Source organism: Nycticebus coucang, chromosome 17, assembly GCF_027406575.1.
Source record: "Nycticebus coucang isolate mNycCou1 chromosome 17, mNycCou1.pri, whole genome shotgun sequence".
In the NCBI taxonomy this organism is placed as follows: domain Eukaryota; kingdom Metazoa; phylum Chordata; class Mammalia; order Primates; family Lorisidae; genus Nycticebus; species Nycticebus coucang.
Genome location: NC_069796.1, coordinates 9,819,563 through 9,834,756, shown reverse-complemented (window position 1 = coordinate 9,834,756; position 15,194 = coordinate 9,819,563). Strand labels below are relative to the sequence as shown.

At 35.7% G+C, this 15,194-nt stretch overlaps 1 protein-coding gene across 1 annotated transcript in view; it reads right to left on the bottom strand.

The window, feature by feature from the left end:
• MAN2A1 (mannosidase alpha class 2A member 1) overlaps positions 1 to 15,194 on the bottom strand; it is a 214,105-nt gene that overhangs the window by 115,581 nt on the left and 83,330 nt on the right. The window contains exons 8-9 of the mRNA XM_053565980.1: positions 7,872 to 8,049; positions 2,234 to 2,436 (exon numbers count right to left, since the gene is read on the bottom strand). Of these exons, the coding sequence (XP_053421955.1) occupies positions 2,234 to 2,436; positions 7,872 to 8,049 (381 nt within the window). The remainder of the gene's footprint in view (positions 1 to 2,233; positions 2,437 to 7,871; positions 8,050 to 15,194) is intronic.

Below are 15,194 nucleotides of genomic sequence, written 5' to 3'. Positions count from 1 at the left end.
ATAGCCTTTGAGTAAGAATGTGGTGGCTATGATTTCCACCTCTACTTTTTTTCATCAGAGGATATGGCTTAAAATACTTGATGAAGTGAAAAGTGTAAAAAGGTTCTATATGCCAAACATATTAAAGACAATAGAGAAAAATCAAAGCAGCTGGAAAATGCATCAAGATTTGGGAAAAAGTAGATACTAGAAGTATATTTTTGCAAAAAAAAATTATTAATTCTTCTAAACTGGGGAAATAATCGAAGGATAGTAAACAATCTCTACTTGTAAATGCTAACTCTTATGAAAATCATGGCATGATATTAAGTTTGAATTCAGTCAATTGTTCAAATATGTTCATATATTTGACTAGTGAATAGTCTTGGTTTTAGAAAAAGTATATACCCATATACAGATATACCCCACAGTATTAAAAAGTGAATTTTGGAAATATTTTCTTTCATACTTTTCTACTTTATCTATACTTTACAAATGGAACATAAAGTGAAACATTACTATTTTCTGACAATAAATTTAATTTCAAATAAATTAATGTATTTGGAAATTCACAACTACTGTATGGTATTTTGCTTTGCTTTGTTTTAAAGTAGTAGAATTTTCAAAATACAGCACAACCTCCATAGTTGACCCGCTCCCTACATTGATCACCTCCTTAAGTTGACTTAATTTTCATAAACCAGACATGCACCACATGTACATATCAATATAGTAGGCTCAGTTCTTTATGATGATCACCTCTGTAAGTTGACCAATTACAGTCTCGTGTGGTCAATTGACAGAGGTTGTACTGGTTACTAATAGTAACCATTATGCCTTGAACATATTCAATAAATTAAGATCAAAACAATATTCTTTGACCACTAAATTCTTTACCACTAAAAAATACTTGGCACTTAAAAATCACTAATTCAGTTTTCCCAAAGAAACTCTACATTATTAAAATAGAATCTATTTTATCACAGAAAGTTTAGAATAATAACAGATAACTGGGTGACATTCTATTGGGCAAGAATGCGTAAGTCAATATAATACACAAATGCTATTTTATTATAAGTTGAATAAGATCTATTCTTCTAGCATACCCCAAAGGTTAATCTTTACAAACAGCATCAACAACACAAAAGTAATGATAATAAAACCACATTATTATACTAAAGCACAAGTCTTAAGAAAATTCATGATTTTTTTCTAAAAAGCTCTTCCAAAATGTACTCAATATTCACTAATACATAAAAGAGAGTTCAAATGATCAAACATTTTTTAACAGCAAAATTCATCATAAAAATGAATTACTTTACCAGGCTACATATAGAGAAAGTTTCGGAAGCCCCTGGGGTAATTTATCTTTACCAGAAAATAATCAGTCACAGTTACTTAGAATCACACTCTCCAGTATGGTAGTCACTAGCCACACATGGCTATTGACACTTAAATTAATTAAAATTAGATGAAAAATAAGTTCATCTGTCACACTGCTCACATTTCAAATGCTCAACAGTCACAGGTGTCTAATGACTACTATATTGGACAGTGTAGACATGGAACCTACCACTACAGAAAGTTCTTCGGTCAGTCAAGTTCTACTGGATAATGCCAGTTTAGTGCTTGTATGTTCTCTATTGATTTTTCTGCCTTCTTAGTATCTGTTTACTTTTTTCAACCAATCACTGCCTGTTCCATCAGTTCTCATTTTTAGAAATTTTCTTCTTCTAAGCAGAAAAATATACCTACAGAAATGTGTTTCAAGCAAGTAAGAATTGAGATGGAATCACTAAAGTCCTCGCACATATAAAATACACTCATTTTAGATACTGTACTTTGAAGCCCTCGTTTTGGCTGCTGAAGCCCTATTTGCTTCTTGGATACTCAACCAATCCAACAATTCAACCCATCAGTTTAGTGCCTTGCTAATACTCATGATGATGTCACTGACTATCAATACGATATGCAAATACCATAGGTAAATTATTGATAATCAGAAATATATAAAATTTAGAATACAACTCCTAGAAAGTTTAATTAGATAAATTACTTTTCCTTCCAGAACAAAAACTCATGTAATACTTTGATTATACTTTGGCAACATATTTCTGATTGCATTAAAATTCCACAATTGCATTAAGCACATCATTAACACTACATAAATGATGTATATTACACAAAATTCTACAAAAGGCTAGAATATAAAAGAAGTGAATAAGTAATGTAGATATCTAAAGGTAAAATGTACCTTAGATGAGATTCCATGATTCTATCCATTCGTTTATAAAAGGGTCTGGATGTAAAGTAGCCACTCCAGTAATGATCATCTCGGTCGGCGTAAGTGAAAAAATCCCCACTTACAACAGGAAACATGGATTGTCTCTTCTCTCTCTGATTTGCATCTGCTTTATCCAGCGCATCAAAATAATCTGATAATGTTCCAAACTGTATCTAGTAAAAACAAATATTGCACTTCAATTAGTCATTTCTACCTCAATATTATTTACTTCTGACACTAGAAGGAAAATTTAATAAATATTTAAATTGTGCTTCGTTCCAGGTTAAGATAAAGATATGGCTCAGATTTCACAAAACTCAGAAGCAAAGAGGAAAGTATCAATGACTCTTTTTTTTTTTTTTAGAAAGCAGAATGTGAATACATATATGTGTGTGTCGCCATACAAGAAATAAGGGTCACAAATAGAAGGAAATATGGGGTTAACTTTGTATCCATCAGATATAGATGGGCTCATCTATATCTGATGGGAAATATATACAATAATGGTGACAAATTTTTCAATGATCTGAATGTTTCTGAGTCTCGCTTTTCTCATCTATGTAATAAGGGACTTTAGATAACAAAACTTTCCTTGAAATCAAAATTTAAGAATCTATGGCATGCTGGCTCTGCGCCTGTAGCATAGTGGTTATGGCGCCAGCCCCATGTACCCAGACTGGAGGGTTTGAACCCAGCCTGGGTCTGCTAAACAATGACAACTACAACTGCGGCAACAACAACAACAAAAGCCAGGCGTTGTGGCGGGAGCCTGTAGTCCCAGCTACTTGGGAGGCTGAGGCAAGAGAATCACTTAAGCCCGAGAGTTTGAGATTGTTGTGAGCTGCAACACCACAGCACTCTATCCAGGGTGACAGCGTGAGACTCCGTCTCAAAAAAAAAAAAAAAAGAATCTATGGCATGCTAATAGCTAATATTGAAAACAGAGTATACCCTTTTATAACATCTCAATTAATTTTTGGTATGAGCCTGGATGAAAATACTTCCTTCCTTCTTGGCAATTTCCCAGAGCAAAGTTTAGGTAAGTGATCTCATAGGCTTTCTCACAAACTTACTCAATCTTTAAGGATTGAAAAATAGGGAGGATGGGTGGAGGGAGGGTAATTGGTGGGACCTCACCTACTGTGCATTTTACAAGGGTACATGTTAAACTAACTAAGTGTAGAATATAAATGTCTCAACACAATAACTAAGAAAATGCAGTGAAGACTACATTAACCAGTTTAATGTAAATATTTCAAATGGTATATACAACCAGCACATTGTACCCCATGACTGCATTAATGTATGATTTAATAAAATAAAATAAAAATAAATACAGGTCTACCTGAAAAAAAAAAAAAAAGAAAGAAAAGAAAAAGAAAAAGAATCCTCTTTCATTGCTACAATACTTTCAAAAGTAAGTTTTTAATTTTTTCTAGAAAGTCTTTTGGTAGCTCATATAAAGTAAATACGTGGGACACCTAAAATAAATAAAAATATCTAAATAGTTTTGACATGAAAAAACAACAAATACAATCTCAAACGTAAGGAAACTACAGAAGGACATCACATAGAAAAATTACATAAATTGTTAAATAAGAGATAACAGATGGTAAACTCGCTTGGCTAGCCAGTCCAAATGTCAATTTTTCAGCTATCTAAACTCAATTTGCTTTTGTTCTCCTTTTCATTAAAATAAAATACATTTATGCTTCTAGTTAAAACAAAGGAATATTAAGTGTCCTACAAAAACCAGGTAACTCAATTAACTAGATAGGCTATACAGAGAAAACAATCTGAAAATATCAAAAAGTAACCAAAGCAGCCAGTACTCAAGGGACAAAAATTCTGGAGGGAAAGAAAATGAATCAAGGTGAGCCCTCTACTCTGCCAATTTTTTATCTTGAAGTACTGGTCCAATCCCTGCACACAATTATGACTCACAGAAAACAATGCCCTAGAAGAAGCAATGGATAAAGTTCAGCTTCTAGTCATGAAAAAACATCGTGCAAATAAGGACTAAAAGGAAAATTCCCTAACAAAGGGAATTACAAATCCTACTGCAAAACTCAGATTGGTAATGAAACACTGAATGTTCCCATAGAAAAGTATACACACTTTAACAGCTTTTATTTAACATTATCCTGAAGGAAGCTTATATCTTTCAGTCTACTTTCTTGCCATTAATTACACAAGGCAAGAAAACAGACTGAAAGGTATAAATCTCTGGAAAGGAATACATAAATATATCATTTATCACACATAGAAAATACAAAAACAATCCATAAATAATTAAATTAATAAATAAGTTTAGTAAGGTTACTAAATACAAGATTAAATGCAAAAGTCAACTGTACATGTTTTATTATACAAAGAATATACTATATTCAAGGATTAGATGGCCCAGTATTTCTAAAAAAGTAAATTGTACTCAAATTGAACCACAGATTCAATGCAAACCCAATCAACCCCCACAGCCTCCAATTTATTTCTTTTGGTAGAAATTAAAAAGCTGTCCTAAACCTGTTTAGAACTACAAAAGACCAACAATAACCAGTGCAATCTTGACAAGGAGAATAAAATTGGAAGACATATACTACTGGATATTAAAACCTATTAGAAAGCTGTAGTAATCAAGATAATGTGAGACTGGTCAAACAGACCAAAAAAATTAAATAAGGAGTATAGACACAGACCCACACAAATGTGGTCTCACTCGTGACTGATGACAAAGACGACACTGCAGTGCAGTGGGGGGATGTGGCCTTTTTAATAAATGGTGCCAGGTATCCACAGGGACCAAACTGTATCTTGAGCCCTACCCTCACATGATTCACAGCAATTCATTCCATTCAGATAACAGACCTAAATGTTGAAGATAGGACGATACCACTCCTAGAAGATCGCTTCAAAAAAAAATGTATTTTCACAACCACAAAGTAAACAAAAATGTCTTAAATGGAACCTAACAAGTACTTACCATAGAGAAATTATATATAACAAAAGACAGGCTACATACAGACAATAATAACATAAACTTTATCTAAAAAAGAAAGACTCAATCCAAAATATATAACAGAGTTATGAACAGCAAGAAAAAGATAAGACGACGCAAATTAGCTTAGAAAAATAAAAGATTTAACTATGTACTTCACAACAAAAGATACCGAAATGGCATAAAACTTAAAAAAGAGGTTAAACCTCATCAACCACAGAGAAATACACAACACAATCATTCTATCATCAAAAGGATAAAAATGAAAAAGAAATCCTGAGAATACAAGGTTGAGTAAGGGTGTAACAACTAAAACTGTCACACAACACAACTACTGATGCGTCTATTTTGCAATATGGTTTGGTAACAGATATGCTAATGTTGAATGTGTACATATTCAATGACAAAAAAATTCCATCTCATTTTATATTCGCATAAACTCATACACAAGTGACCAAACAGGCAAAAAATAGTCAAAGCAGCTTCACTATAATGGACAAAAAACAACCTCAACAAAGAAATAATGGATCAACTGTGGTACATTCATCAAATGAATACTGAGACTACAGAGCACTAGAAAGAAACGAAACACTTACACCACATGCAGCAACATGGATGAATCTCCCAAACATAATGAGGAACAGAAAAGAGCCAGACACAAAAAGGTACAGACTTGAGATTCCCTTCACATAAAATTCAAGAACAGGCAACAGGGACCACGGTAATAGAAAGCAGCAGGTGGTGGTGACGGGGAGGAGAATCTGAGGCCCTGTACCAGAGCGCTATACATGTGCTAAGCTTGATCTAGATGGTGGGTACCTGGGGGACTTTGAACTTGAAAAGTTCTCTGTATACTTATGGTTTGTGTACTTCTCCTCTATATGTGATCCTTCAATTTTTAAAATTACCATTAAAAAACTGTTCTCATGGGCAAATGAAGGGGGAAAAAAGGTAAAATATTAAATATTTCACATATGAGCTTCATCTTTGAGGAAAATACAGAGATAATTTAAACACAGTTCCTATACTCAGAATTCACAATCTGACAAAACTTCCATTGTAAATAACTTGAATAAGCTTGATATCTTAATCTATTTCATATTATTTAAGTTTACTCAATAAACTTGAATTCTTAGTACAGAAACCATGGTCCATCATCAGCTTTCTCATTTCCTACACAGAAACATCACTTCCTTTCTATGGTATTTTCACAGATCTTTTAACATATTTAGGGCTAATGTGTGCAATGATAAATATGTTGAATAATAAATTTTCTTTTTTATTTTATTTATTTTTTTTTTTGAGAGAGTCTCAAGTTGTTACCCTGGGTACAGTGCTGTGGTGTCACAGCTCACAACAACCTCCAACTCTTAGGCTTAAGCAATTCTCTTGCCTCAGCCTCCCAAGAAGTTGGGACAACAGATGCTTGCCACAACATAAATTTTCTTACTTAAGGTCTCTATATGTATTTTCAAAAGACCTTAAATGATTTATTGTCTCTGCATTCTGGAAATGGGGAAATAAAAGGAGAAAAGAAAAAAAAGACTTATGGATTTCACACAAAGAAATGATAAATGTTCGAGGTAATGGATATCCCAAATTCTCTAATTTGGTCATTACACATTGTTGGCAAGAATCAAAATAGCACATGTATCCCATAAATGTGTATAATTATGTAATTAAAGAAAAAGACTGATTGACCAAATGCAACCTATGGCTTTTATTTGAATCTTGACCCAAACAAAGCATTTGTTTAAAAAAATGAGATCAGAAAAATCTGAATCTATCCAGATAATCTGAATTATCCAGATAACATGATAATAATCATATTATTATTAACTTTTGCATGTGATAGTAGTATTGTGATTGTATCTTTAAGTAGAATCCTTATCATTTAGAGATAAGGGAACAGTTCCAGACAAAACCACATAACATCTGAGATTTGTGCCAATCTAATCCAGAGGGAGGGGTGAGACACCACAGGGCACAGCTGAAACTAGACTGGCCTCGAGTTGACAAATGCAGTTGTTAAGCCTTGAATATGGGGAGAAGGGGACTGTTTTTGCTATTCTCAAAACTATAGGCTACATTTTAAATTTTCCATGAAGGAAAAAAACAAAAAAGAATAAGAACCAGAGGTGAATAATTAATTTTAAAAGTTTCCTCCTTTAAGAAAAATGCTGGTGTGTTCTCTGGACATAAGACATTTATTTTCAAAATTCATGACATGTTCATCATATCTGCCAGTCACACTACTAAATCACAAGGATGCAATGTCAGAGAGAAACAATAAAACTTTCAATGCTTGCAGAAAAACAGGATATTGCTGAAAAATAAATACCACAATTTAGTAGGTACATAGTTTCAATCACATAAAAGTAATTCTTCTCTAATTCTCAAAGAATGGTAGGTAGCAAAAGGACAACTTTAGTAATAGAACTACAGTATGAAATAATTTTCTTCTTAATGAATTATACTTTTATATAAGAATTATGTATTTTAAGATATACTGGATTGAAAGATAAAGAAACTAAGAATTCATGGTACAGTGTCATTAAATAATAAAGGCTCAACTTCAAATACAGTATTATAAATAAATGTTTTCCTCATTACCTTTACATTGAACTTAGATTGAGAATTCATATAATCAAAAAGCCGCTGGTAATTCTTGAACTGCAAATCCCATTCTGTGTATTCACAGTAGCGGAAATCATCTCCTAGGGGGACCAGGAGAACTTTACTACGAAAAAGCTTTGACTTCTTTCGGTACTGATCTAAAAGCAACGAAGCCCTACAAAAGAAAAAGGGGAAATATGAATTAGATCAAAAAAAGGCCAACAGGACAACTAATTAAAAAGAAAGAGCTAAATGCAAAAGCATATTATATTCAATAAAATTATTGTATATTTAATCTATAGTCTAGTTAATATAATTTCAAAGCACATTTTATAAACTACCATACTAATTTTCATTAACCATTTAAAATATTCATTAACTCTTATCAGAAAGAAAAACTTAACATGTTGTTTTCCAATGGATTATCCTTCAAGAAATATAGTCTCATTCCAAGGTTGGCATATAATTACTAGGGTGCCAATGCCTTTCTGAAACTTAACTACAGAGATGGAATCCCAGGAAGCCCATGTTTCAGAATAATTTAGTCCAAGAAGACAATAAGGATTTCTCATCTATATAAACTACCAAGTTTGCTTTGCCATAAAAAGGTGTATTTTGAACAAAATCAGGAATGAATAAATCTTAATCTATAACAATCTATAGTTGTCTTAATTTAGACAACTACATTTTCCCTTCCTAAGAAGAAAAAAAATGATTCACTTAACACTTGCCATCAATAATCTACACGTCACGGTGTCCTTTTAAATACTGAACACTACACAAGGCTTAGGAGTTGAATTAGCTATTTTGGTTTCTACCTCCCAAAGCCCTAACCCATCACTCAAAGGGTCAGTTAAACACAACGTGCTGATGTGATGGGAAAGCTTTCATAATTCACATTCTAGCATTCTCCAGAATATCCTTTGGAAAGGCTGAATTGGGAAATCATTTAAGGAAGTCTAGGAAAACCAATGAAGGGGAAGGGGTTGAGAAAATGGAAGTGAATGAGCAGATGAACACAGTGTTCATAAAACCAAAGATTTCAAAATTAATGAAAAGGGGGGAGGAGGCAAGATGGCCAACTGAAGCCAGCTTTCAGCAGAGGCTCCCATCCAGAGGGAGAAATAATGGCCAGAAATAACCCAGTGAAGTGGAAGATTGGGAGCTGAGCTGAGAGAGGATAGATAGCTCCGTATCACCCCTGCTACAACAAGCTGGGACTCCAAGGAAACAAATTTTAGGTACAAAAACCATCCCAAAGAGGACAGGAATCTTTCCCCTTCCGCCCCCCCAGGAGAGCAGCTTGAGGCAGTAGAGAACAGAGGACCTTTTGTTTCACCAAAGGGAGAGAATGACTGAGGGCCAGGACACCCTCCATGGAGAGATACCGCTGCAAGCCCAGGCAGTCTCCTGCCTGGGCCAAAAGTTGATCTAATATTCTCCCTGCCTTCCTGAACTCCCAACACACCCGTCCCCCTACTCCTGGCAGTCTGGAAGACTATCCCCCTGCAAAATCCTGAGCGTTTGGCAGACTTTTGCTACACCAGACACCTCATGAGCTGTGGGACAGTTGTCCTGAAACTGTAACTTTAACATAGGTGAGAAGTCACAAGGGGAGAGAGACTTGCCCCATGTTGGAAAGAGCATAGCTTGGGTCCTATGCTACCCACCACTGGGGACCAGGCCCCACACAGCTGGCAGTGGGCAGCTCAGCTCCCAGCATGGTTCCTGTGTCCCACGGCCTGTGACTCTTCCCTCTGGCTCCCCACCCGGCTCCTGGCTAGCTCCTGCAACCTCTGAGGCTGGCAAGGCCACCCTCCAGCTTCCTGCCTGGCTCCTAAAGCCCAAGGCTGGGAGTCAGTGGCTCTGCCCTCCAGTTCCCTACCAGCTCCTGCAGCACAAGACTAGGGATCAGCAGCTCCACCTTCCAGCTTCCCACACAGCAGTACCCAAGAAAAGCGGCACTGCCCCTGACAGTGTGGCGGCTCCACAGTTCCTCCAACTGGGGACTGCTACCAGTGGAGGGTGAATGTGGACTGCCAGTGGACCCCCGCTACCTAGATGCTGAAGACTTTTTGAACTCTCCCACCAGATCGATGTTTGTGTTGACCGGGACAATTGCTATGGAACTCTTGACCTGGGTCCATCACGGGAGGACCCACCAAGGTTGTACCCTGGTTGTGTTATTGAGGGAGTGTGGGATTCTCCCCTTCCAGTTCTCGCCTGTGAGGGCTGGGGGGAGGGGAGGTGGGAGGGGTGATTTAGTTGCTTATGTATCTTCACAGCTGAGATTTCAGCCCAAAGCCATTGATTCACTAGGATTGGACAGAAACTAGGTGAATACTGCTCAGCGCCATCTAGCCCCACCACACAAAGCAGGTAACCAGAGTTTCAGGCACTAGTTCTGAATGGGACCTTTGTAAAGCTCTAAGGGAAAAGCCGCAATCACCAGTCCCAGTTTTTTGGTAAAGGGCTGGTTAATTACAAATCCAGGTGCACTCAATTCAATTTCACCTTGCCAACTTCTCTAGCCAAATGGTGAAAAATAATCATGGGGCGGAATCAGCAGAAAAACTCTAACAACATGAATAATCAGTGTAGATCAATTCCCCCAAGGAATGACAAAGGAGACACAAAAGAAGATCTCATTCATAAACAAATGGCTGAGATGTCAGAAATCAAATTCAAAATTTGGATTGCAAGTAAGATTAACGGAATGGAGGTAAAAATGGAATTAGAAATTCAAGGAGCAACTCAAAAGTTGTCTCAAGAATTCGATGAATTCAAAGACAAAATCACCAAAGATTTTGACATATTGAGGGAAGAACTTGCAGCCTTCAAAGATCTGAGAAAACAGTAGAATCCCTCACTAACAGGATGGAGCAGGCAGAAGAAAGGATCTCTGATATTGAAGACAAAGCTTTTGAATGCTCCCAAATGCTCAAAGAGGAAGAGAAGTGGAGAGCAAAAACAGATCATTCCCTGAGAGAACTGTGGGACCACTCCAAAAGAGCAAACATTCACCTCATAGGAATCCCTGAAGGAGAAGAAGATGGTCCGAAAGGCACAGATACTCTGCTCCAAGAGATAATTGAGGAGAACTTCCCAAACATGGCAAGAGATACTGAATTCAGATAGCAGATGGTTTCAGAACCCCAGCATGACTCAACCCAAATAAAACATCTTCTAGACACATTGTAATTAACTTTGCCAAAGTTAATATGAAAGAGAAAATCCTGCAAGCAGCCAAATGTACGAAAATCATAACCTATAAGGGGAAGAATATTAGAATGACTGCAGATCTTTTTCTGCTGAAACTTTGCAAGCCAGAAGATAGTCATCAACCTTCAATCTCCTAAAACAAAACAACTTTCAGCCCAGGATCCTATATCTAGCTAAACTGAGCTTCATGTATGACGAAGAAGTTAAATACTTTAATGATACACACACATTGAGGAAATTTGCCATAACCAAACCAGCTCTTCAGGATATAATCAAACCCATCCCCCATAATGACCAGCACAATGCTGTACCACCAAAGTAAACTCACTCTGAAATTCTTGACCAAAATCCAATTTCCACAGTGGTGAAAAGATTCAAAATGTCCACTGGACTTTCAAAAAACCTGACACCCAAAATACTAGCAGGCTTATCAATACTCTCAATTAATGTGAACACCTTACACTGTCCTCTTAAGAGGCACAGGTAGGCTGACTGGATACAAAAACTCAGGCCAGATATCTGCTGCATACAAGAATTTCATCTTACCTTAAAGGATAAATATAGACTCAGGGTGAAGGAATGGGCATCTGTAATCCAGGCAAACAGAAATCAGAAAAAAACAGCAGTGGCAATTTTATTTGCAGATACACTAGGCTTTAAACCAACAAAAGTAAGGAAAGACAAGGGTGGTCACATCATATTTGTTAGGGGAAACACTCAACATGATGAGATGTCAATTATTAACATTTATGTGCCCAACCAGAATGATCCTCAATTTATAAGGGAGACCCTAACAGACATGAGCAATTTAATATCTTCTAACACCATAATAGTTGAAGATTTTCACACCCATTTGGCAGTGTTGGATAGATCCTCCAATAAGAAACTAAGGAAAGAAATTTTGGACTTAAACTTCACCATACAACAACTGAATTTAACAGACATCTACAAAACATTTCATCCTAAAAAAACTAAATACACATTCTTATCAGCTCATGAAACATTTTCCAAAATTGATCACATCTTAGGTAACGAGTCTAACCTCAGCAAATTTAAAAGTATAGAAATTATTGCTTGTATTTTATCGGATCATCATGCAATAAAAGTTGAACTCAACAATAACAGGTATCTGCATACTCGTACAAAGACATGGAAACTAAATAACCTTAGGCTAAATGATAGCAGGGTCATAGATGAGATTAAAAAGGAAATTTCCAAATTCTTGGAACAAAACAATAATGAAGACACGATTTATCAGAACCTGTGGGAAAATGCAAAGGCAGTCGTAACAGGGAAATTTATAGCTTTGCAAGCCTTCCTCAAGAGAACAGAAAGAGAGGAAGTCAATAACTTAATGGGACATCTTAAGCAACTGGAAAAGTAAGAACATTCCAACCCCAAACACAGCAAAAGAAAAGAACTAAAGTTAGAGCAGAATTAAATGAAATTGAAAACAAAAAAAATTATTCAAAAGATCAACGAATCAAAAAGTTGGTTTTTTGAAAAATTGAACAAAATTGATAAACCTTTGGCCAACCTAACCAAAAATAGAAAATTACAGTCCATAGTATCATCAATCAGAAATGATGAAGGCAAAATAACAACAGACACCTCAAAAATTCAAAAAATCCTTTATGAATACTATAAAAAACTTTATTCTCAGAAATATGAACATCTGAAAGAAATAGACCAATACTTGGAAGCACACCAACTTCCTAGACTTAATCAGAAAGAATTGGAAATGCTGAACAGACCTGTATCAAGTACTGAAATAGAATCAACTATAAGAAACCTCCCAGAAAAGAAGAGTCCGGGACCAGATGGCTTCACATCAGAATTCTACCAAACCTTTAAAGAGGAACTAGTATCTATATTATTTAAGCTTTTCCAAAACATCAAAAAAGAAGTAATACTTTCCAACACATTCTATGAAGCAAATATCACCCTGATCCCCAAACCAGGAAAAGATCCAACAAGAAAACTATAGACCAATATTTTTAATGAACACAGATGCAAAAATATTCAATAAGGTACTAGCAAACAGAATCCAGCAGCACATCAAATTATACACCATGACCAAGTGGGTTTTATCCCAGGGTCTCAAGGTTGGTTCAATAATATACATAAATCTATAAATATAATACATCACATAAACAAATGAAAAAACAAAGACCATATGATTCTCTAGAGTGTAGAAAAAGCTTTTGACAATATCCAGCATCCTTTCATGATCATAACACTTAAGAAAATAGGTATAGAAGGGACTTTTCTTAAACTGATAGAGGCCATCTACAGCAAACCCACAGCCAATATCATATTGAATGGAGTAAAATTGAAAACATTTCCACTCAGATCAGGAACCAGGCAAGGTTGCCCATTGTCTCCACTGCTTTTTAGCATTGTAATGGAAGTCTTAACCATCACAATCAGGCAAGAAAAGGCCGTCAAGGGCATACCAATAAAGTCAGAGGAGATCAAACTTTCACTCTTCGCAGATGATATGATTTTATACTTGAAAAACCCCAGGGACTCAACCACAAAACTCTTAGAAGTGATCAAGGAATACAGTAGCATCTCAGGATACAAAATCAATACTCACAAATCAGTAACTTTTATATATACCAATAATAGTCAAGCTTAAAAAATAGTCAAGGACTCTATTCTTTTTACAATTGTGCCAAAGAAGATGATATATTCGTGAATTTACCTAACAAAGGACATGAAAGATCTCTATAAAGAGAATTATGAAACTTTGAGAAAATAAATAGCTGAAGATGTTAACAAATGGAAAAACATATCATTCTCCTGCCTGGGAAGAATCAACATTGTTAAAATGTCCATATTACCCAAAGCAATTTACAAATTTAAAGCAATCTCTATCAAAGCACCACCGTCAGTCATACTTTAAAGATCTGGTAAAAATAGTACTTCGTTTTATATGGAACCAGGAAAAAACCTCCAATAGCCAAGACATTACTCAGAAATAAAAACAAATCAGAAAGAATCATACTACCAGACTTCAAACTATACTATAAATTGATAGTGATCAAAACAGCATGGTATTGGCACAAAAATAGAAAGGTAGATATATGGAACAGAATTGAGAACCAAGAGATGAAACCAGACACTTATCGTCATTTTATCTTTGATAAGCCCATCAAAAACATAAATTAGGGGAAAGATTCCCTATTTAAGAAATGGTGCTGGATGAATTGGCTGGTGACTTGTAGAAGACTGAAATTGGACCCACACCTTTCACTATTAACAAAAATTGACTCTCTCTGGATAAAAGATTTAAAATTAAGACATGAAACTATAAAGATTCTTAGAGATAGTGGAGGAGAAACACTTGAAGAAATTGGCCTGAGAGAATACTTTATGAGGAAGATCCCCCCAGGTAATTGAAACAACATACATTACTGGGATCTGATCAAACTAAAAAGCTTCTGTACAGCCAAGAACACCGTAAGTAAAGCAAGTAGACAGCCCTCAGAATAGGAGAAGGTATTTGCAGGTTATGCTTCTGACAAAGGTTTGATAACCAGAATTCACAGAGAACTCAAACTTATTAATAAAAAAAGGAAGAAGTAATCCCATTTCATTGTGGGCAAGGGACTTTATGAGAAGCTTCTCTGAAGAAGATAGGTGCATGGCCTACATACACATGAAAAAATGCTCATCATCTTTAATCATCAGAGAAATGCAAATCAAAACCACTTTGAGATATCATCTAACTCCTGTAAGATTAGCCCATATCGCAAAATCCCAAGACCAGAGATGTTGGCGTGGATGTGGAGAAAAGGGAACACTTCTATACTGCTGGTGGGAGTGCAAGCTAATATGTCCCTTTTGGAAAGAACTATGGAGAATACTCAGGGATCTAAAAGTAGACCTGCCATTTGATCCTGCAATCCTTCTACTGGGTGTATATCCAAAAGACCAAAAATCACTTTACAACAAAGATATTTGTACCAGATTGTTCATTGCAGCTCAATTCATAATAGCCAAGTCATGGAAGAAGCCCAAGTGCCCATCAACCCACGAATGGATTAACAAATTGTGGTATATGAATACCATGGAATATTATGCAGACTTAAA